The 24,704-nt window shown below is 44.3% G+C and overlaps 1 protein-coding gene across 2 annotated transcripts in view; it reads right to left on the bottom strand.

Moving 5' to 3' along the window:
* Positions 1-24,354, bottom strand: part of PHLPP2 (PH domain and leucine rich repeat protein phosphatase 2) — a 34,405-nt gene extending 10,051 nt beyond the window's left edge. Inside the window, exons 1-13 of one of the 2 annotated variants that reach the window (XM_074882148.1) lie at positions 24,196-24,350; positions 23,548-23,792; positions 17,495-17,628; positions 13,662-13,852; positions 13,092-13,217; positions 11,756-11,910; positions 7,582-7,728; positions 7,342-7,434; positions 4,840-5,070; positions 3,902-4,104; positions 3,351-3,411; positions 2,520-2,615; positions 409-564 (exon numbers count right to left, since the gene is read on the bottom strand). In XM_074882148.1, the coding sequence (XP_074738249.1) occupies positions 409-564; positions 2,520-2,615; positions 3,351-3,411; positions 3,902-4,104; positions 4,840-5,070; positions 7,342-7,434; positions 7,582-7,728; positions 11,756-11,910; positions 13,092-13,217; positions 13,662-13,852; positions 17,495-17,628; positions 23,548-23,792; positions 24,196-24,321 (1,964 nt within the window). In that variant the 5' untranslated portion in view covers positions 24,322-24,350. Of the gene's footprint in view, positions 1-408; positions 565-2,519; positions 2,616-3,350; positions 3,412-3,901; positions 4,105-4,839; positions 5,071-7,341; positions 7,435-7,581; positions 7,729-11,755; positions 11,911-13,091; positions 13,218-13,661; positions 13,853-17,494; positions 17,629-23,547; positions 23,793-24,195 lie in introns of both variants that reach the window. The other variant, XM_074882149.1, reaches the window with a different exon arrangement.
* Between the last annotated feature and the right edge of the window lie 350 nt (positions 24,355-24,704).

Genomic DNA, 24,704 nt, shown 5'->3' with positions numbered 1-24,704 from the left:
GGTCTCTCTCGCTTCTCTCCAATGACCTGATGTACTTTCTACTGTAATATCTGAAAATCTGTACGGCTTCTTTCCTTTGCATCTGAATTTATGCACTACTTTTAAAGACAAAGCTCTTCAGGCAGTTACATGACCTTAGAAACAGTTGCAACTGAAGCTAATTCTTCGGTTGGCTGCTGGGTTAGGCAAGCCTCTGTTTTGCTGTAACTAAACAGTAACATGGACTGATTCCCTCAAATCAGCTTGATAACTTCCCTTATGGCGCCTGAATTACCTCCTCATAAAGTGCACCCATCGTTATCTCTCATACAAATGGCACCTTGCAAGGGCAGTCACGCAGATGCCACCACCAGCCTTTACAGCTCCAAAGGTTAATGCAGACAAAAGGCATTGGCTACTGCCACTCACTTCAGAGCCTTGACAAAGAGCATCTCTGGGAGCTTAGTCAACAGGTTGTGCTGAAGGTCCAGCACCTCCAGTGGAATGTGTTCTACAAGAGGTGGAAGGCTCTGCAGACGATTGTGCCCCACCATCAACTTCCGAAGGCTCAAGCTGCTCAGGATCCTAAAAAGACACAGGGTTTTCTGTATCAACTTGGTTCACGCCTCCTCACATCCACAAGGTGGGAAAAGGTAGTATTTAATCCATTATAATTTGACTGTACAGCATAGAAAAATTAAAATACACTGATCCATAAAATGTAAGCAGTGACAAAGCAGAAAAACACACATGGTAAGGTGCCTCAGTCACTCTGAACATGTGGAAGTGTTTCTGCATTTCCCTCTATGCTACTGCAGATCAGTAACTTGTGATGCGAGCCTGTCCATCTGCATTCTCTCAGGCAGACAAAAAAGTGAGACGTCACAAAGGATGGATTTAAATGCCTGTTTTCACTTGTAGGAAGAAAGAAGTGCTTCCCCCGTGCCAACTTTAAATTCAGAGCTTTAACCAGCTGCTTAGCATTCCTGTATTGCTTCTGAGGCTGTTGTCATTCTCCAGAATTGCAGTGCTTATTGAAGGAAAAGGCCTCTATCCCCATGAACTGCAGAGAACTGCTTGCAGGACTTGTGAGAAAGGATATCTGAACACATCTGGACACAGCCTAGAACCACCCTGCCCAGTTGTGTGAGGTGATAATTCGAGACTACATTCTAAGAGCCCTGTACAGAACAGTCTTAAAGCATGAAATGCTAAAGCTGCATTAGTGTGCTGCTCCCTGTGGGCCAATGAATTCAGTTTCTTCCTGTATGCTGCGGCTCTCAAACCTAATTATACTGGGGGGAAAAAAAGCCATTCAAATGCAGACACACCGATTTCCTTATTCAAGCTGACTCATCCAGAGCTGGCTTGGGTATCTCCCCTCAACACTGTCACATACCACTTTGATATAATTTTGTTTTCAGACAACTAAGTGTAAGAGACAACTTCACGATGAACTCTGTCCCCTTCTGTGAGGCTCTTTAAGCTTTAGTCTCCTGGATTAACCTGATCAATGGCTGAAAGTCAACACTGGCGAGGTTCTAACTGTACACGAGACATACTTACTGGAAGAGATCCCCAATAGATACAGTAAATTCCAGCACTTAGGAATCTTTAAAAATGCTTAAATTTCTTTTTAGAAAATACATTTCTGTGTCTGAATTCTGCAGGTTCTTTTTCCGTAACATACTTAAAATTTGGTCTTTTTCATCCATTGGCACAGCTAAAACTCTTTTCCAAGTCCTCCTTACCGCACCATTGTACATCTTTTTCTTGCTTTTGGTGCATATAGTCTTGTCTCTGACACCCATTAAGACTGTCACTGCTAAGATCCTTTCCTATGCCTGCTGCTTTAACCTGCTCCCTGCATTCCCTCACCGTGATCCACCCTTCTGTTCAGTTCAATACAGCTCACCCTAGACAGTGTCTCATTCTTTACAATCACACCCCCACCACACACACTTAGGCTTAAGAACATTTGCGCTTTGCTTCTTCCCATGTTATCCCTGGTACCTTGGAAAAGTCATTATAAATATCTGCAAAATTGTATTAGTTCTCGGCTCCCCTTTACTGCATTTCTGCAGAAACTGAAAGGGAAATGGGGAGAAAGGAGCTGGCTGATGATGTGTGGTGAGAGCTATATCACATCTCTGTGCTATCTCCCCATAAAAGGTAACAGATTAAATCTCCGTGGGGCAATGCAAGGCATATTAGTGCCTCACCTATGACCTGTGTTCACAGACACTATGGTAACACAAATAAATCACAGCAGTGTGTTCTACTTCAGGTGCAAACAGCTGCAGTAGAAGCCAGAAGCATAGGATGAAATTACCTGGCCCCTGTTATTCAAGAAGCTGATTTGGAAGTCAGTTCTTTCCAACATTTGAATACAGAGTATTTTCGACACTGCACAGAGAAAGTAAGTGGATTATATCTCTGCACAACAAGGAATAAAGCAACTGAACAGCACTGCTGCTCTCTCCCCAGTCAGCTCACCATAGAAGAAAGCTCAGCTCTGTATAAGAAGAAGGTTTGCTGACCTCGATGGAAGCTCCACAAGGAGGTTGTAGCTCACATCCAAAACTTCCAGTTTCTTTGCTTCACAGGCCCAGTCTGGGACACACTGCAGTTGATTGCTGAGAAAAACAAGAGGGAAAAGCTAGACACAGCACTCCATACAGAACATACCCTGTTTGAATGTTGCATGACATTAGTGACAGCCAAACCAAAAACAATAGGCAGAAAATGAACAACAGCATCCGAGCTAGTCAGGTGGAATTTATCTCATGCCTAGCTGTGTAATGCAAACTGAGCTGGTGCACGATTGGTGGAAATGCTGATGCAAGGCTCTGATGATCAGACTTTCTGTTTACAGCACTGCCATCAGCGGAACAGGCCACCCTACACTATCCTGCTATTGTGCTTCAACCCAGAACCGAAGCAAAAGGTGATGGGGTCCTCTGGGCACCTTGACAGGTCACACAACACTGCTCCAAGGCCAAAGGCAACGAAGACAACAGCACAGACCTCCGGCAGCTACTCTAAATGTTTGCTCCACAGATTCCCACCAGTCAGCCCAGTAAGCTGCCACAAGTTCAGTGGTCCCTGCTTGGCTTTTTTTGCTGATTACAGCCTACAGCTGAAGGACAGCCCGTCACCTAGACAGGTCACACTGCTTCAGAAGGGCTTCTGGTCTGGGACACTTTCATCACTCTTTAGTGCTGGGCTTTCCAGTTCTATGGTGAAGATGGAGCACCTTCCCTCAATTGTTCTCAACTCTTTCAAAAGCTTAAAAGCTCCAGAAAATTTCTGCAGAAACAGCAAAGGTGTCCAGATACTTGCTTTATATTCTGTGGTGTATAGTCACTTACTGAGAGAGTTCTAGACATGTCAGTTGACCAGGAACAGGATAAATATTGACAGCTGTCAGACCTGATGAAGTAAAGCAAATAATTATGATTGCAGACCTTCAGAGGGAAAACAGCACAGAGAAGCAGACAGACTGGCTAGCAAGTGAGACTTGTAGTCTTGCTTTATGGATACTCAAGGTCTCTACTCATCCTTCCCAAGACAGAGTTCACACTTCATACATCTGCCATATGGCACTACAGCTTCTCACTATCCCATTTCTCCATCTGCCACCTGGGGCACCGGAACAAGGGGGAACTGTACTTTTATTTGTGGACTCCCAAACAGATCTCACTGGAAGATGAATTCCTTAGACAGTAACTCAACACCACAACCTCCCCGTTACACAGCCTGTGCACATACACGCATATGTGATCCCTAGGAGCTGGCCTGAGAAGACCCATCACGTACGGTCTCACTACTGTAGCACCAGCATATTTTTTTTGTGTGAGAGAGGGCAAAGGGCTGTTTTTCTTTGTTCCTGGGGCTTGAAGGAAGAAGGCAGGTGACGTACAGTTGTTGTTGGCATAGAGGGCACGAAGGGAGAAGCCACTCAGCGTCAACTCTTTCAGCTTATTCCGTTCGCAGTGCAGCTGCTCCAGGCTGCCCAAGGAGCTCAGATCCAGATCTGTCATCTGATTGTCCCGTAAATCCATGTAAGTCACAGATTTGTTCCCCTCCAGAGTGTCAGCTGCTGCTCTCTTCAGGTTGTTCAGCCTAAACACTCAGAGAAGAGTCACAAAGTCAGAAAATAGGACACTGAACACTGGACATCAGTATGAAGAGAGAAGAAAGGAGAGGAAAGGAAGAGTTCTGGTGAAGGCTAACACCAGAGGTGAGCACGGTGAAATGCATGCGGAGCAATGGTGGATTTCAGGCAGTGAATACAAAGAAAAACATTTCCTTTGTCTGCACTGCTATGTGAAACCATTTTACCCATTCCCCAATGTTTAAGAGATTATGAAGACCAGCCTAGAAATAAGAAGCCAGGCCAAGGGACAGCTACTTAGCACTGACACAGGAAGCTAATGCAGAGACTAGATATTAGACTGCACTGCCACAGACAAAAAGTTCTTTGTCCCTTTCTGAGAGCTCTGCAGTTGGCAGCCTGGAGAATCAGGATCACATCTTTAAGACAGGGGGAGGGAGGGGGGAAGGCAAAAAAGGGTACGAGAGATCAAAGAGCTATTGAAACTCACAGTAACAATACCAAGAGAGGAAACTAGAGGGCTGAGCCACATTCAGTGGCATCAGGCACTGCTCAGTTAACCTTGCTTCTCTAGTGAGTTCTGCACACCCTCAGAAACAGAACTCCCTAAAAGCTAAAGAATCACTAAGAGAAAAAATTACACCTAGTTTATTGCAAAAGGTACTAGAAGTTACACAGCTCCTCTGCTGTAAATGGAGAGTAGCAATCTGGTTTATATACGTACACAAGTTTCCCACCCTTACCTCAGGTCCACGCTTTTGATGTGACTCATACGGTTCAGCACTGCAAGATCCAGGGTCTCCAGCAAGTTCCCTGCCAGGGCTAGTTTGTCTAAGATGACGAGTTTCTCACAAATTGCTGGCAGTTCACAGAAGTTATTAAAGGAAAGCCCAAGGCAGCTGAGCTGTTGCAGACTTCCCAGTTCTTCTGGTAAGGATGTGAGGAAATTCCCATCAAGCCAGAAGGTCTGGAGACTGAAGCAATGAAAAAGAGAAAGAAAATAGTTCAGCAAAGGGTAGCGAACATTACATTTAGCATTTTCAGTGAATTTCCTCATACAGCTAGCTGGTCTCAGTGTGGCTATTTTTTAAAGGTACCTAACAGCTAATTTTATTCTTATACACATAAAATTACTGGAGTACTTTCATCATGCATGTAATAGGCTTGGAACTGCATGTATACAATACCAAATAGTTCCTAAATTATTTTGGAGGTAAACTTGCATTTGTGCCAAAGACTGTAAGTTAACATAAGCAAAATACAAATCAGTACTTAGGTTGTAAATGAAAGATATTTACCTAATCACTTGGCTTTCTACAAATTAAGAAGTCCTCACTTAGCATGCTGGGCAGTCTTTAAAAGACCTGTGACAAACTAAAACCAAAACCAACAGCAGTAACAGTACAGACCTGTCTCATAAGAAGCAATTAAAATCAACTGCACTGTCATCATTCTATTGCTGGAATCTCGTATCACTATTATGGCAATTATTCACATCTATGGCCCAGTTTAATCACAATTCACCCCCCCCCCCCCACTAACGCACTGGTAACAGATTTTTAGATTCTAGTTGTGCTTCCAAACACTCGGAAAAGAACAGGGTAGCTTTCTGTTGCAAGACGAAAAGTTTGCATGGCTCTCGAGACTCCAACCCCCAAAATACAATTCCCTCATTATGATTATGTTCCAACAAAGAACTTCCTGAACAGTGTTTAGTGGTGGTAGAAATGCAATCTGGGCCCATAAAAAGTTCTTATGAATAAGGGCTCAAGGGGTCATAAAGATGACTAGACCCATAACCAAGTTGTAAACCTCTGAAAACTATAAGCCTGCACAGAGCTTTTTCCTCACAGTTTGTATATGGCTGAAAGATTGCTCTGGAAATCACTTGCTTACAACCAATGTAGCTGCAGACACTCCTTTAAAGAGATAAGCTGGATGAAGATCAGGCCACAATGAACCAATAGCTCAGTATCAATGTTTATCTAAACAAATACAGTAATAGTCTTGCAATTAAATTTACCTAAGCTTAAGCTTTTATGCATTCTGGGTAGCTACTAGGGAAAATGGAGAAGGTTTTTACTCCAGCAAACACTTTAAGACAAAACTTTCAGAGGGGATTGTCCAAGTATTTCCATGTTAAAATCCTCCTTCTAACACAAAAAGCAACCGATTCTGTAGAAAGCTATCAAAACATACTAGTGCTGACAAAAATCACTAGACCTCTGTGAGAAGTTACTACAGAAAAGTTTTATACAACAAATTAAAACTTTAACAGAAACTGCATCATACACCTCTGCAGCTGCAGAACAACACACTTATTTGAGAATTCTTTGAGAACAGTACAATTGTCTTCAGACAATGCCTCATCTGCAACTTGTTTCCTCATCTTTTCTACATCAGCAGCTGTAATGTTTTAATAGTAGTGATTAATGAATTGCACCTGAGACTGCCTTTGGTCCTATAATGTACCCTTATAGCTTGAAGTTGTATACAGTTAAGAAATCTGCAATCTCTTTTGTGTAAGACGCTTATGAATACTGCAGCAATACAACGAGCATGCTCTTGCTCACATAAATAAGGTCCACAGGCTAGGCCTCAGAATTTGAGACACATGTATATTTCTCCCTAGTTCTACAAAGCCTAGCTGATCTCCATGGATGTTTCACTGTACTAATCTGTGGCTTCTGGAAATGCCCCTGACAGCATGATCTTTAGAAACTCTTAAGTGTTTTTATGTAAACATAACAATATTTATGTTTAACCAATAAGGCATCACACCATAATAGCAGTTTAAAAAAAATTTAGAAGAGAATGTAGGAGGGAAATAACAAGAAAGCAGGCAAGGGAATGCAAGATGGCAGCCAATGCAAAAAGAACAGGATGCATTCAAATTTACATAAAAATGTGACATAAAGCCGCAAGAAATCATACAAGTCACCCCAAAGTAAAAAAACCACACTAACCAAAAAACAACCCCCCAAAACACACGCCCCATAAAGAATATAAAAAGCTTTAAGTTTACTAAACTTTAAGTGAGAGTACATTCATAGGCTTAGAAGCCTTCACGTTTACTCTAGTTCAGCAAGGTGGCACCTGTGATTCAAGTGTCTTCCGAGACCACTCCAAAATAGGCAAAATCCATTAATCTCCTCTATTAGAAAACTGATTAACACTCGTATATTTTACATAGTTAGTAGAATAGGCAGGAAGCCACAAATGATGAATGATAACTTGCTACATACCAGTGACTTAAAATGGCAACTGTATGAACATATTGTGATATCTTAATTTTCAAGGAAAAACAAACCCTATGGGACATCTTGGTTCTTGACCTTCTGTCGGAATCAAATCCATCATTCAGTCTTCATGGCAGAACAAGGTGCCCCAGCACTCACACCTTCAGAAGCAGCACCTTCACATCCACTGTGCTCAACTGAAGCACCACGGATGTTTGTGACCACAGGTAAAAAGAATATACTTACTTCAACAGTTTGCCAATCTGGTTTGGCAAGTAATGAAGTCCATTACAGGACATATTAAGCTCTGTCAGAGTAGAGATCTCGCACAGTGATACAGGAAACTCTCCCAGTCTATTATGAGACAGGTTCAGGCTCTTCAACTGAGAAAACCTATTGGCAAGAATACTAGTTAATTCACAAACCTCCATGGTCTCAAACCAAAAACATACAAAACCAGTCATAAAGAATTTTTAAGTCTTTGTACACTGACAATACAGTTAGCTAATTCATTATGGGAGTTTCTGCACAAATTTGGTTTTAAGTCACTGATACTTGGGATCTCAGTGGTAATGCTGGAAGTGATCAAATACTGTGGTTTTACTGCAGAAACCAGTAATGACCTTCTACCCTGACTCCTGACAGGCTTCCTCCTAGTGCTGTTACTAAGATGAAGACGACTAAAAATACTCAGATCAAAAAAATTACCCTCAAAGAATTATTTAAGAGTAACCTTCTACAGTTACGCAGCTTGGGAAAATAGGAGCTGAAAACATTCACTGGAAGTGTTCTGAGAATAAGACAGAAGAGGGGAATACCCTTTTCAAGCCAGGCACAACAGAAGGCCTAGCAGAGCTGTAAAAGGGAAAATGAGGAAAGCGCCGATTTCACACTGGGAAGCCCCAGGACCTGCACCCAGAGGTTCCCGGAAGGGATCCCCCCGCCTGAGGTGCCACTTGCTTGGCAGACTGCGCCACAGGTATGGCGTGCAAGTGCTGGCACAGACCGCACCGCCGCCGCTGCGGTCCCACTGTGCTGAACAGATGGCTGGTTGCTCCAGCTCCTGCCATCACTGGGCTGGGTCCAAACAGACAGAAGAAACTGAGCCTGGGCTGGGGTAATATGCAAGAGGTTCTTCTCAAAGACTTCCTACCTCTTTCTAGAGGAAACAAACTTATTTTTCCCCAAGTAATAACCTCCTCATCCCAAACTGGAACCATCAGAAATTAATTCAGTGGGGAAATTAACATCATACTTCTATGAGACAGTTGTGAATCTAATGTAATGTACCAGAGAAGTACTTCTTGGAAACACATAGTTCATTCATCTTCTCCACCTACCATACTTTTTGCTAGGCAATGGTGAGTAGCTCTTATGTGGAAGAAAAGGTTTTAACATAGGTAACAAACCGAAGGTTAATTAGCTTAAGGCAAAATATTGCTTCTAGCTTGAGATGTCTTGAAGTACAAGACTGAAAGGTTTTGAAATTTTTTCTGCTTTATAACGACTCCTTTTCCAGATTCAGAATACTTGGAATGATCTGTGTAGGAACTATGCATTATATTTCTCCATTTTGCTTTATAGTATTTGGAGGGGGGGGGTGTTTTTTTTTTAAAGAGGGAGTATATCTGAAACTTGGACATGGGTTATTTGCTTTGAGAAAGCACCATGTCATATAAATAATAGCACAGGCATTTTATGTTTGCTGCAGCCACAGACTCTCTTGTAATGCAACCGAAAGCCAAAGAGAAAGATGCTGCATTGGTAACAGCCTTCCTAAAGAGAACATACTGTATGATGCAAAGATCTAACTGACACAAAAATCAGCAACTTGCACACAGAACTTCACAACAGTAATGGAAAAGGAAACAATGAGGATAAATCTACAGATCTGAACTTTCTCATTAACTGGTTCAACTTTAAGAGATTTAGGACAGATCACAGTTCTCAGGTTTTGGAATCAGAAAACGCTTTAATGAAACTGCTTTCTCTGGAGTTCTACAATGGCTTTTCCTGTGGCACCTGTCCTTAACACCAAGCAGCTCTTTCTCTGTCATTAGCAGCGTGGTGAGAAGCTGCCCAGGAGGCATGGCATTAAATGCAACAGCATAACCGATTTTTAGAATTCATCCCTCTGCAACAATGTCAAAGCAAACACAAAAGGGGCATTAAAGTTTCCAAAAGCTGTAGGGAAACTGGTACATGACACCGCCTGGTCTGAGCCTCCTCGAGCACACAGTCATATTCAACAGCGTGGACAATACTCAAAAGCCTTTTGAGTTCCCCTTCTGTTCCTTCTCCTTTGCCCCAACGTTCTCAAAGTGGTAGGGATGTAGGAATGGAATGCAAACCAAACTCTCATTCATGTTGTATACACGAACAATGCGTTACAGAAAATAATGATCCTGAAATTGCTACAGCTCCTCAAGTTTTGGTTTGTGCTCTCACAGGGCATGCTGAGATTACACAGAGAGGTATGGAAACACAGCAACAAATCCTCAATGAGATGCCCATTCTCTGTTCAGCAGCCCAAACTGGTGGTGGCCTGAAATATTCCCAGTTTAACACAATATCCTGCTCTGCCACCAAAGCATCCCAGTACAACTCTGTATCAACTAGCTAGAATGGTGATAATAGACGTGCACATGTATACAGATGTGTGTGCACACACACACTTATCAACAAGGATCAGACTTGATAAAATTTTCCAGAAAAGGGAGATACTTGAAAGACAGTACGTTACATAAAAATAAGCTAGGAGACTTAACAAAACAGGTGGGCTTATTTAATTTTCTTTGCTTAACATTTCCCTTTTAGTTAATTATTTTTGTCCCATTATTACAGTTATAGCTAATTAGACTCCTACAGCTTCAAAGATTTCCTCAGAGTAAGAGATCTGATCATTGCAAAAAATTCTGCTGTTCCAAACTGTCAACTTCTAGGCACTGATATAACACCTACTGCAAGCGAGCAAGTTTCTTTATTTGGGGCTGTGACCTGATAAACATCTTAAAAACCTCACAAAGAAAATCTTTTCAAAAGGCAATGAGCAGCCTTATGTGGGCTACCTAATGCTACCTGTTTATTCAAGATTGTGTGAAGTGAGGGCTTCTTTTATGGCTTTTGTTTGTTTGAGGATTTCAGCTTCATCAGACATAGTCACTGCCAGGAAAAGAGTCGAGTTTCTGATATGTCAGATCTCTGTTGACTATATGCAAGGTCAAAAGAAATTTCAAGCCCCTTTGCTGATCCTGTGAACCAAGGGATACCGCACTTTAGAAAATAAAGTTCTGATATGGTTTTCAACATCATACAATGTGTATTTGAAGAGAGAAGTAGAAAGCAAAATCTTGAATTATTTTAAGCAGCTATTCCAATAACAGAATTTATTACAATTCAGCAGTTCAAAAACACTTAAGCAAGTTTGGAATTAAAACAAAACCAGACTAGACTGGCTCTCAATGGAACTGCAAAGAATTCCCAGAGGTGAGCAATTTTTTTTCCCCTGTATACCCTCATGGATACCTAGGTATCTCATTACTCTGTAGGAAGAAAAATGAAATAACCTGGTAATAGGCCCCTAGAAATCAATGAAACAAAAACACAACAAAAAACCTCAAATCAAAACAAAAAACTACAGTTTTGCAAAGTTTCTTCAAATACATTGTTCCTGAGGCCCAATGTGTTCCAAGCACAGAGCTATTTGACAATATTACTATAGGCTTCCTAATGGCTTTTGAAATTCATAGAGCAACTCCTTGAATTCTTTTTAGCTAGCACAGATATCAACAGACTAATCTTCCTTTAGATTTTTACGGTTTTCAGGAATTAATTTTAAAATATTTCGTAAGACTCCTTCACTTACCTAAGATGACTACATCATGCTTCCATACCATCACACAACTGCTACTCTCCTAAAAGCAGATCATTACAAGTTGCCAAAGCAAGGCTGAAGTCTCACAGGCCCTCTGCCAATTCCAAATGCACATTAAGAACTTTCCAAAACAGGCTTTCTCAGATCTGCACTTCTTCCTACAAACACTTACCCACAACAGCAGCATTATGCTTTCCCTCACCTTTTATTTTATACCCCAAAATGTTCTCTGTTCAGCAAGCAGCCTTATATTACTCTTGCACCTTGTCCATACAAATGGCGTATTGTTCCACAATGCTCATCTCAGATCAAACTTAGCACAAAGAATCTATGGAAGGGAGTTCACGAATACTGTAAATTGCTGGAAGCTTATGCCTGCCTGTGCTGTTCAGTTCTGCTTCTTAGCCCCCTCATCTATTACAGCTTCCTAAAGATCAATCTTTTTATCATCCCCACAAGAATGGGCAATACACTCTCCCTCCTCTTCATCCCTGGATGCACATGTCAAGAACTCCAAATGTAGAAGAAAAATAATTCTTTGCAGACCTGCAAAGAGAGTCAAGACTCCCTGCTCCACTTGATCTCATAAAATTGTGTCGTAGGTTGAGGTAGATGATGTCTTGACTGTAGAAGAGGTGCTCAGGTACTTCCTCAAGGCTGTAGCACGAAAGATCAACCATGCCAAGTCGCATAGACACAACCTGAAAAGAAGGAGGAAGAGCTGCAGCTGTGCAACAATTTTTCTCTGGAAGTCTAATGGAGGGCCAAAGAATGCAAGTAGTAAACAATTTGCAAGAACATGGAAGAAGCCCCTTGTACCCACCCGGTAGAGTCCATTCAGGAAACTGAGTCCACGGAGTGTGAGTTGACACCATTTGCTGCTATTGTTTCTGCAAGGCCCCCGACAAGGATGCGTATCTAGATACCAGCTAGGACACACAGAAAGCCCTGCTCTGTACATGCGATGGGCACTGCCTAAAAGCTAGACTGTAAGATAGACAACCTAGTGGAGAAAACCGTATCTTTGACTGAGGAAACTGCTGAGAAAGCATAAACTCTGAGTGCCTTCCAAAGATGTAAGCAGCAACAGGAAGCAGCTGACTTTCCAGTTCAGTCCTTTAAGGTTTACAGGACCTCTGCTTGGTCTAGCTACTACTTCTGACTTTCTTTTGCTAGCTTGTTCAGGGTATAATATTGGAAACATAACCTGTTATGATGAAAAGGCTTCATAAACTATGGTTTTGCAACATTTCATAAAGTCTTTGCAAATATCAGGTCTCCTTTCATTAAATATGGTTTGTTTCAAGGTCTTCGGTGCTTCATTCCAGATCTTATGACCTGCTTTATCCTGAACTCATTTAATATTTCACAATATTATATATATATGAAGTCAAAATTAAGCTCACCATTAAGCTATCGCCCTCTAACTGTACTTTAATGTGGAATAAGGATGCAGCTCTGAACAAACTACACTTCCCTTGCTGACCTATGATCTCTGTGCTAACTCAAACTACCAGGGTAGCCCCATGCCAGTCCAGGCCACAGTTCAGGCAGATTCAAGTGCGGCAACAGGTTGGTTAGAAAGTCAGCCAGTCCCTGGGGTTCACTCTAGTGACCTGTGATTAGTTACTCTCAACAGGTGCAGCAGGGGTGAAAAAAAACACAGAGCTACTACTCAACACTGTTGGACAGGCAGAGAGAGAAGACTAAAAGAAAATCTCTATAATCCTGAGCACATAGGAAATGAAGAAAGCTGGAAAGTGTTCCGGGTACCTTCTCCAGCATCCTAGCTTCATCTCTGCCTGCATACCAAACCTTCATCAGAAAACCCTTCTTACCCCTGTACCCACCACCTGAACCACTGCAGCCTCCAGGGCCTCACCGTGGATGCCTGTCGGTGCCACCGCTGGTACTCTGCCAGCGTTTCAAAGGAAACATGGTATGTTTGGGCTTGGGCTCCAGCAGATGTGAAAGCAAGCGTGTACTGCCGACGTTTCATCTCTTCCACCTGCAAAGGCAGAATTGAAAACAAAGTCTGCCTAAACTCCGTCAATTACAATGGACCTGAAGTCTAGGGTGAGGTATTACCGACCACCAGTAACAACACATTTTGCTGAAAACATCGTTGTGAAGTTACTGGAGAGAAACACAGAAGTAGATCCTTCTTAACACCTTTCTGCTAAAGTAGATCTGAGAAGTAATACTCTCCAGAATGCTCATTCACAGTATTGGCTACTAATGTGAAAGCAGAACTAGTGTCTCTTTGTTTTTATTAGCCTTAAGACTACTACCTAAGCAAAGAAAGCAGAGCTCTACAGTTGCACAGCTCTCTGCACATGTTAATGCAGTAAATTGTTACAAAAGCCTAGATTAACCTCTTGTGGATAATACCCATCATTATAATCTCTTCTTCTTTCCTAAGACACAGGAAGCTAACCAAAAAAAGTCTTACCTTCCCTCCAACGAGAGGCAAGATGTGCATCTTCCCTGTGTGGCTATCCTTCACAGAGGACACAATGAGGCACGTCCCACAGAGAATTACCAAGCGCTCTGCCCACTTGTGCAGCTGGGTCTTTCCTTTGCGTACGTTATAGACTCCAGAGAGCAGGATGCGATCTAACTGTTCCACTTGACATGGCTTTTCTGAAGAAAAAGGGGGCATTAGCATTTACTTTCCATTTGTTCTTCATTCTCAGCTATGAGTACAAATAGCAACACAGCTGTGACATGCAAAATCAGTTATTGCAAAGAACAAGTAAAGACAAGTCAAGTTGTGCTTTAAAAAAATAATCTCATGCAGAAGACAAGCAACTTCCTCAGTGCAGCAACGTCTGACGAGCAACCATTATATGTATGCCTTTTAGTACAACGTTATGTGTTTTTAATCTACAGGTAATTACAGACCTCAGCAAACTTCCACACTTGCCAAACATTCTTTATTCAGATGCAATAAAAAAGCAATTTCAAACTCTTGTTGAGTCAGCTGAAGTCACAGAAACCATCAAATAAGTAGCTTCTACTGGGCTTTAACGGAAGGCCTGGAAAATCAGCTACAGAAGAAAGTGCGCTGCTAGCTATGATTCTGACCAACAAAGTAGAATGCTGCTTCAGCCCTCTAATCCACATACACTTGCTTTTAGGTCATCCTACCTCCTTGCCCCTTCTATTTTATTTTTTTTTCTTTTCCAAGATAATGACAATGTCCCAGATGTTTTCCAAGATTCTGTTCACTGTTTATACTATCTTACTAGCTAGGAAAATTTTCCAAATAGTCACTTAATTGAATACTTTGAAGAACAGGAATAAGTCTCACCTGATGGACCTATGACTTTCAAGTATTAAGAATCTCCTCATATGAAATTTATAATTCATTTTATCCTAACACACATCCTGGCAATGGGTCCTTTGTTTTACTTAAAAAAAAAAAAAAGGATCATTTCCTAAGTTGCTACTGACAGGCTGCTTTTGTCTTGAACTGTCCTACAAGTGTCTTGCTATCCAAAAGCAGCATGAACCTGTAGGTATTTATATTCTCCCCTTCCCCCACCCGAAAGCCAGACAAAGGAACTGAGTAGCCAACATATATGCCAATGACAAAAACTCTAATTAGATCCACTAAAATATTCTCACTATTGATTAAGCACGCCCCACGTTCAGACACAAACCATACTCCAAACTTTTATTAGGAGCAAAAAGTTACTGACTAAAGTTGTTATACTGTTTCTCAGTTAGAAAGCAGGATCTTCAGCTTGCCAAATTTAAACCACTGTCGTGATGTCTATACAAGGCTGAATTTAGCTGAAATATTTAGCTGTTTATTTACAACAGTGGCTTTGTTTCAGGGACATGAAGTTTGGCATAAGATGTCCTTTAATGGTGAGAAACTCTAATCATCCACAGAAAAAACTGCTTGGATTTCACCAAGCTGAAAGACCAGCCCCAGAATTGTAAGAAAACAATATTATGGGACCAAAAGTGGTATCCTACTGACTGCCATAACAGAATTGTTCCAAGCACCAGATATTACTAAGCAGCTACACCAACCCTCCAGTTTCTGTAGCCGCTCTGAAACTTCTGTGACACCCATGTCCTAGTGCTAAGGAAACATCCAGGGGCAACGTTCAAGGACTTCCACTCTGAATCCCAGCTATTTCACAACTCCTCAAGCTATGTATAAGAATGGCCTTAGCCTCTAGGGACAGGCAAGTTCCTGTCACTCTCTGCAGCTCCGAGCTTGGCCTTGAACGTCACTGTGATCATGCTTAACTCCATGCTCCAATTAGCGAGCACAGGCTAATTGTGAGCACGTGGAGAGCAAGGGTACCGGTCATGAATAGACAGAGCTAGCACCTCTAACAGCACCTCACAAGTTACACAAGTCCAGCTACAGCAATGCGAGGAACCAAGACAAATCCCCACCAGAGAGCGCACAACCCTCTACAGCCATGCCTATCACACCCAGCACAGATGAGCAGTTTGATGGCCCCGGACAGCTCCTTCCATTTGATCTGTTGTTGAAGCATGTAAAGACTCTGTAACGTTTGGTCTCTGAACTTGCCCCATCCAGCCTGGGTCACTGGCCTCCATTCTCCAAGTGACTTTCATGGAGAGGAAGCCCTCTCCGCATTCTCCCAGCCAACCTAACACACCCTCTCCCCTCATAAAACTCTTGGGCTCCTACAAGTATCTCAACAGCCAGACTTCAGGAAGCATGCTTCCCTCTCACTGCTGTTTAGGGTGAGATTTTGATTAATCCACTTGTACTCCCATCACCCCAACTGGGCATAAGCACTCACCATGCACCAGGGAAGGAAACAAACTCAGTGTATCACATGAGAAAGGCAGACAGAAAAGTGGGAAGAGAGCAGAGAAATCCAGGAGACATCCCCAAGGAGTGAAAGAAATATGAAGGCTGCTCTCAGCACGCCAGTGTGGAACACCTCCCCTGTGAAGAAAGGCTGAGACTTGGGGCTGTTCAGCCAGGAGAAGAGAAGGCTCCGAGGAGACCTTCTTGCAGCCTTTCAGTATATAAAGGGGGCTTATAAGAAAGGCACAGAGAGACTTTTTACCAAGGCCTGTAGTTACAGGACAAGGGCCAATGGAAAAGGTTAGGTTTAGATTGGACATAAGGAAGAAATGGTTTACGATGATGGTGGTGAGACGCTGGCACAGGTTGCCAAGAGAAGCTGTGGTTGCCCCCTCCCTGGAAGGGTTCAAGGCCAGGTTGGACGAGGCTTTGGGCAACCTGGGCTAGTGGAAGGTGTCCCTGCCTGGGGCAGGGGGGTGGGACTGGATGAGCTTTAAGGTCCCTTCCAACCCTACCCAGTCTGTGACTCTGTGATTCTAACTAATGTTTCTTTGAGTAAAATGCATTACTTCATCCTTCAAGTTCTCAGCTGCCGGCTTAGCAAAATTATCACATAATCCTCCACAGTATTCCCTCTAATTCCTCCCCTACCTTTAAGAATCACTTTGTCAGCATTTGCTTTTACTTTCTTAAAGCAGGTCTCCTGAACACCCTCCAATCCTTATACTTCTTCCTTCGCAGCCTCCTTCTAAGAAGGACTACCCTCCTGTGATGACTGAACTTCTAAATTCCATTTTCTACCTACTTGTTTTCATGAAGTTGAGTCACTGTTCCCGAATCTTCAGCAGTTCCTGCTTGACATACCCAGACCGAATTGCTAACTTTTTCCTCAGAAGTTCTCTACAGTCCTATGCTTGATGCCTCTCCTTCCAGCTGAGGTAACCTCTGACTCCCCAACTCCTTGCCCTCTAAATTCAGACTGTACACGTGTCACGCTTCTGCAGGGAAATGCACGGGGTTTGTAATGGCAGCCTGCACTACTGTTAACCAGCTGGCACTTCCATTCTCTATTTTAACAGGCTGGGGGGGTATTTGACCAGGACCTTCCTTGCCCATATCCATACACCTTTTGGAAATACAATCTTCAGGTCTGTCTAGACTGAACTGCAATATGTTTCTGCTCCCAAGAGGAGCACTAAGGTGTTTGTTGTAACACTGCAAACTAAAGACAACAGAGCAATCTCGTGTCTTCCTGTGGAGCTGTCTCTTCTCAAGCCATAGACAGGATCAAGAGAACTACCGAACTGTTGTTTTTTCTATTAATCTTGAAAACTCATTATTTTAAGAAATGCTTATTGGTACTTTGGGTGTTTGATGTAGCCATCTATAAACCTGGTAGGTCAATGACTTGGGCTTCAGCTGATTTCCACCTCATAGTTAAAGCTACAGCGACAGTGTGCACACACACAATTTCTTACCACTGTAAAAGCGAATCATACAGCTGAGATCAGAGTTTGCTGCCTCTTCCTGCATTCTGACAGGATCATCAAAACCCAACCCAGCCAAGTAGTCGTACACAATCTGAAGGGGTTTTTCTGTGGGCTCCAGCCTCCTGTCAAAACACACAAGAAAGTAGTTTGAGAATGCAAAAAAGATTAAACAAGCCTCATTGCAACTAAAGTGTAAGGAATACCAACATACTGGTTGTTCTGTCCCTCTGACAAGGTCTGGCAAGCACGTGTTATTGGGGTCTGTGCTTCCTGCTTGCCAAGTAGCACTGAGGAACTGTAGCACTTGAAGAATTACATTGCAGAAGGGAAACAGACAGAAAAAGCAATAGGCATAAACCATACAATCCACCGTGATAATTTCCATTCCATGATTTAAGGAGCACCAGGAGGAAACAATGACGAGAAACAAAACTAGAAATACCACATAAAAAGCAGATGCCAAATAATTTAAAAAACCTGTTACAAAAAAAATCTCCTGTTACACTAAGCAGAGTTTAATCTCCGTGGCAAGTACAGCATTAAATCATAAAAAACAATAATGGAGGTATTTATGACTTTAAATATATACTTTTTCCAAAGTTGGCCCACGCATTCGCATTAGTAAAATGGAAGTCAGATTTCTAAACTTTTTTTTTTTTTTTTAAAAATCTTTTTAATCACTCAGTGTGGTTGGAACAAGCCTCTGGAGTGATCATCTAGTCCAACCCCCCTCTTCAGCAGGGCCACCTACATCTTCTTCATCCTTTTTCATCAGGTATTTATACACGCTGATAAGATTCCCCTGATCCTTCTCCAGGCTGAACAGTCCCAGCTCTCTCAGCTGAAAGATGCTCCAGTCCGTTAATCATCTCAGTGGTTCTCTACTGGACTTGTTCCAGTGAGTCTGTGCCTCTCGCGTACCCCCAGCACCGGATGCTGCAGGTGTGGCCCTTCCAGTGCCAGCAGAGGGGAAGGATCCCCCCGAACCTGCTCAACACTCCTCCCAGTGCAGCCCGGGTTGCTGCTGGCCTTCCTCACCGCAGGGGCACAGCGCTGGCTCCTGCTCAGCCTGGTGCTCACCGGATGCCCCCGTCCTTCCTCACAAAGCTGCTTTCCAGCTGCCAGACCCCAGTGTGTACTAATGCCTGGGCTCTTCCTCCCCCGGCCCAAGACCTGCCTTTTCACTTGGCTGAACTCCATCAGGTTCCTGCCTGCCTGTTCAGGTTTAGTGGTTTAGCTCTAATAGCATCAAATTTTAATCTCAAGGCCACATGGAAGTCACCTGGTACCATTTCTTATGTCTTAGAAACAGAATCCAAGCTTGACTTAGTATCACAAAGAGTGTAACTTGCCTCTGTAATTGTGATGACTTCACTCCTGATGATGCCATCCACTTTATATCTTCAGTGAGATGGGAAGTCTTTTGTAATAGTTTGGAGAGCCTATAAGCAAGGACCAGACCCCATGCTTTCCAAAATAAGATGGACAATAGCTTCCAAAACAAACAAAAACCCCAAAAAAGGAAAACAGCAGTCGAGAATGGAAATTCAAACAGTGCTGATCACCTGGTACCACCACCAATCACTCTGACACTGCTCATCACCTTGGAACTCCAGGAAAAAGATCCTAGCCCAGCTAAGACAGAGCAAGCTCTTTGTACAATCAGCAGATTTATGAAACCTTTTTTCTTCCCCTGCTTTGCGAGATGGACACGGGACAAGAGATTGATTCAAAAGAGTGTAATGCCATCAATGCTGCTCTCTTTGCAGGGATTTCTTCAAAATGCAGGCTCTCAGTCTTTTTTAGGACCTCTTCTAGAGATCTAGAAGCTTAGAGCCAAGCAATTCTACAAAGATGTAACTGAGGTTTATGTTATCAATTTTTTTTTGTTTGCTATAGAAACAGACATGCACATGACACCAAACTTTCAAAAGAGCTTTCTGATATAATCTTGGAAACCTGTGTTATCTGTCTCCTGTAACAGGCAAGCTACTAGAAACTGGAATAAATAGTAGATTTCACCAAACGATGCTGACTTCCAATACGGTAAACCCCGATGTATTTATACCCTTCAGCACAGAATCCAAGAAGAATACGAAAGATTTGACTGGATCTCCAAATACCTTGCCTAGGTTTCCTTTGACTACCCCTAGATTCCAATTCTTCTGCTGTTAAAGCCTTATGCTTGCCAGAAAACAGCTTTCCCAGCATGTGACCCATAGCTCAGGAACCATAAATGCTTGAGTGGCATTCACAAAAAGAACACTTCAAGCAGTCTGCATCTAGATTTCCTAGGAAAAAAACCCCAAACACTCAAACATTACAATTTGGTGGCTGAATGGACCGAGGCTTTTGCAAGCACAGACTGAACAATATACTTGCACATTCAGAATTCGGGAAGAACCTTAAGACAGTAAAGGAATAAGCACTTTTCACATGACACAAATCACAGTTCTACAGGTTGCTCAGTACTCTGAGGTACAGTACTGTGGCTTACCCTCCTGAAAAAGCTCTATCTCCCCATACCTGCTCCTTCTGGAGATGAGATCTGATTTTTTCATTATTTTTATTCTTCTCATCTTTCACTTCAGCAAGAATTAATACTGTAGGGTTTCAAAATGCTAATTTGAAAACCCCTTAATTTTCTTTCTTGTCAACATAAATCAAACTGATATGCTTCTTGAAGATACCAAACACAATGTCCTCAGTTTTGGCTTTTTTTCTAAAAAAGCCATGTACAAAAGGAACATTAGCAGCAATATCTATTCAAGCCTAATCCCTTAACAAATGTATCTCTCTTGCCATAGTACCATTTCTATCTGAAAACAAATCAGAAGAGTAGTCTGTGCTATTGCATCACCTAGGTTTGCTTGCTGCTGGCAGGAAGACAAAAGCCTTACCAAAAAGTTAAGTCTTCTGAATTCTCCCAAGTTGTCTGCAAAACGCCACAAGTTGTTCAAAGTTCACTACTCAGCAAAAGTTCTGAGTTTACCAAAGAATCTACACCTAAGAAGTCACATGGATGCAGGATGCAATGACTGAGCACTCTGCAGATGAAGCAGGTCTTGGTGTTGCACATTTCAAGCGTGAGGACCTGGTGGAAGGGTGTTTGACTCCCTGCCTGCAGCCGAGCTGTGCTGCTGGCACTGGTCTGTGACCTGGGAACCCCAGCACAGAGCCCAGGCCTTCAGCGACTGACACAGGTCCAGCACAGGGGGTGCAAATAAAGCAATGAACAAACCCGCTCATTACCTACGGACCATATTCAAACCAGAAAAGGGAGCGATTCACTGAATGCCTCTGGAGACGTTCTGGAGACCTGACTGAACGGATCACGGGTCCAAGCTCTTGTCAAGAGCCACGTGATTCCCTAATCAGCCCTGGGATAGGCCGGGAAAGGGAAAACAAAAACCAGATCTGGAACGGCGGTTTCTATAGGAAATTTCTTGACTAACACGATCAAGGCTGACAGGTACCAGAGACAACAGTTAAAGCTTGAGGTAGAAAAATATACTCTCCCTCCTAAAGAAAGCAATGTGGTGTGAAACCCCACCTGGCACGCGATCACATCAGAAATGTAAAGATTCATCTCATACCCAGTGCAACACGCATGGAATGCCAGCACATGCGGAGAACAGCCTGGCGTCACAGCAGCTGCTGTGGGACACAAACAGCCCATTATATCTGCATCAGTATCACGTATCGGGTACTGGACACTTCCACTAGTTAGAGCAGCAGCTCTGTTAAGCGAAGCTGCAAAGGGTAAGGAGGCAGAAAATCCAACAAAAGGTACAGTTTTGTTCCATAACTCCTGCTGCGACTGTAGCTCTTCTTCAAAAGCAACAGTCCAGTTTTCAAATCTTTGTAGTTTAAATTTTTGTTGTGAGGGGCATCCAGATCAAAGAAGGTACCTGTGCTACTTTTGTTTAATCCTCCCCTTTGCAGGACGGTGTAATTTGTGAACACGAGAGGATGCTAACATAAGGAACAATTCTAGCTAGAACTCCAAAGATCCTTGAGGTGCACTGTGGAGAAGAAAAAATTCTGACAGAAACTGACTCCCCTGTGCGCAGACTGGAAAGGGAAACACAGAATGATGATCACAAGGACACCACTGAATATTTAAAGTGAATACACAAAAAGGGTTTCTGTTATTCTTCCATTTACCATCCTGCTTTCGGTCTTCTGAGTCAGGTACCAAATCAATCTTTGCCATATCCAGCTCCTGAAAGTCCCCTACTGATATTAAAAGGGTGAAAGATTCAGAAGTTGTTTGGGAGACAAACGTACCTACAGTAAAGCGCAATCAGGTGCTTAACAGAGTAATTTGTATTTGTGAACACATTATTAAGTAATCACTGAACTTTGTTCAAGGAAGGAATTATCTCAACGGGGCACAGGGATATCTTCAGCATTCTGTCAGCTTCCTGTGGACAAGCAAATTGGTACCATTCAGGCCTCCTTCCTGTTACTAACACAGATGCTACTGAAGCAACACTGGTAACTCCCGTTTCTCTACTGGAAGTAGCTCAGGTGGCAAATAGGTTCTGGGAATTGCAAGGAACAGACCCACTGTAATCAAGAATGCTTCGTGAAATTTAAGACAAAGCTTAACAGAGTGCTGGACACACCAAGAGGCAACAAGAGTGGGAAGTAAACATTTACATCTCGGTACTTGCTTCCAAAACACTGGTAGCAGGACCAATTTGCTAATCTAGTACAAAGCCTGTGACAAACCAAAGACAGGCACGGCTACCTAGCACGAGAAGAGAGACAGATAGTGGAAAGAATTCAAACACAAAGGCCATTTCAAAAGCTAAAAAAAGGCAAAACGCTCTTCTCTGAACTCATCTACAGGTTCCCCTAGTCTTTTCATGATCTGCAGTAAAGGGTCTGTTCTTTCTAAATGCTAGAAAAATCTGCTCACTGTTAGGGTCCAAAGCAAGCCAATTTCCTTATAAATTTTTCAAGCAACAAATGGGAGGTTTTCAGCTGCCTCGATGGCTATGTTTGAGTGTCCATCTGTCCTCATACAGTGTTTCTAACTAAACTATCCCCGGTTCTGATAAGCCAGGGTGGGCAAGGCAAATGGGTCTGTCTGACTTTCTTCAACAGTCGGTTTTAACACCCTATTGTCCGCACCTCTCTCACTAGCACTCCCTCCCCCCACCCGATGAAACACGTGCCACGTTTTAAGAACTTGGACACGTGTAACTTATGACTTCCATTTCACTGTCAGAAAAACAGCTACTAGTCCTGTTCAGCATGTGTTGTCTCTACTGCTTATGCTTAGCCTTCCAAGTAAGGAGACCACAGCAATTTTTCTTCCCTGAGAACAGGAGTGGCAACTTTATAAATCTTAAGTCCAGAAGAATCAACATAAAGTTTAAATCTTAACAAACCTAATGGGACCTTGTATACCTAAAGGAGTCTGTAATACACCCACAGCATAAAGTTCATGCATATTAAACCCTGAGCTGTCTATTTTCAGCCTAAATTGACTGCAGGCATAAAACATAATCTGATGCTTAAGCCTTCCTTATAGAACCCTTACTATGTTATCTTTCTGTCTACCTTTACTTATTTACCTGGCAACTCCTCTTAGCAAAAAAATCACTAACACATAAATATTACATGATGTAACTGTGTAAGCACCTTACATGTTTCACTGATTCAGAATAACTGTTTACAGTCTCTTAAATAGCTTCAGTTTTCTGGACACTAAAACGTTCCCAACATAGAACATAATGAAGGAGTATATGAGCAGTAGCCTCTGCCTACAAAATGAGGAGAGATTTCTGGCTAGAGCACCAGCCAAACCCTCCCAGCTAAACACCCATGGCTTAACTATGAGATGTGTAAAAGGCACACCACTACTTCATTTTCGTGTGTTGTGTTCGTTACTCGAGGCCGTACCCAAACGCTACCTACGGCCTCTGCCCCACGCCGCCCCACCGATGCAGGCAGGCACGCAGCGAGCAGAGCTCCGCGGGCCTAAAGCAAATGTTTCTCAAAGGGATTTATCCCTTCTCAGCCCTCACCTGACCAGGTCGCCATGAAGTTGCAAAAAGAGGTTTTTCCTCCCTTCTCCATCGCATATCTCGGACGCTGGGGTGTCCACGGTACAGAGGACCAAGCGCAAATCTGAAGAAGCAGCAGCTGCAGAATCTCCTCCGTAAACATATACGCAGCCTCGTCCGACGTCCTCTCTCAGCCAGTCCCTCTCACGGGAACCGAACCGACTCCTGTTCAAACAGCTCCTGCTCCCGTTGCGCTTCACGTTTCTCTGCGAGGCAGCCCAGAGCAGAGCGTCAGCGGCCGCCTCCGAGCCGGCGGCGGGCTGCCTCCTCCTCCTCCTCCTCCTCCTCCTCCTCCTCCTCCACCGGAGGCCCCCGCCGCCCGGTCCCGCCTGGCCCCTCCGCACAGGCCGCGGCCGGGCCCGGAGAGCCCCGCCGCTCCGCGCCGCTGCCCTGGGCAGGAGCCGGCGGGGTCCCCCCGGGCACCGGCCGCCGCCCCGCCCCGCCCCGCCCCGCCCCGCCCGCACGGAGAGACCCCAGCCCCGCCAAGGTCGAGGCGGGCAGCGGCCCCGGGCGCGGCGCCGAGCAGCCGCGGCGGCCCCGCCGTGACGACTCGCCCCCGCCCCGCCGAGCGGCCCCCGAGCGGCGCAGGCCGCGCTCCCCCCCCCTCACCTTCAGCACCCGGATGCCGCCGCGGGGCCCGGCCCGGCCCCCCCGCGCGCCGCCCGGCGCCGCCGCCTCGTCCTCCTCCAGCTCCGGCGGCTCCCGGGGCCCCGGCCCCGGCCCGGCCTCCCCCATGGCCGGGCGGACGGCGAGACCCGGGACAGCGGCGGCGGCCCCGCCCCGGAAGTCGCGGGAGCTTCCGCCGCCCGAGGGCCCGCCCCCGCCACCGGTTCGGGGCCGCGCCCGCCGCGAGGGGAGTGGGGCTCGGGCCCGGGGCTGCTGCAGGGCGGCGCGGCCCCTGCCGCGGCCCTCGGCTGCAGCTTGGGCAGGGCCGAGGGGGACGCGGCGGCGGCGGCCGCAGGTGAGCGCGGGGGGGAGCAGCGCCGGGCTGGGGCGTCACTGGCGCGAGTTACCCAACGGCTGAGGTGATGGATTAACCGGCCCCATCCTACCTCCGTCCGGTCTGGCCCGGCGGTACCTGGCCGGTGGCTGCTGGAACTCCCATCGTCGCGGCGCAG

Source organism: Strix uralensis, chromosome 12, assembly GCF_047716275.1.
Source record: "Strix uralensis isolate ZFMK-TIS-50842 chromosome 12, bStrUra1, whole genome shotgun sequence".
Taxonomy (NCBI): domain Eukaryota; kingdom Metazoa; phylum Chordata; class Aves; order Strigiformes; family Strigidae; genus Strix; species Strix uralensis.
The sequence above is the reverse complement of the archived record's forward strand: the minus strand, read 5'-3'. Positions and strand labels throughout refer to the sequence as shown.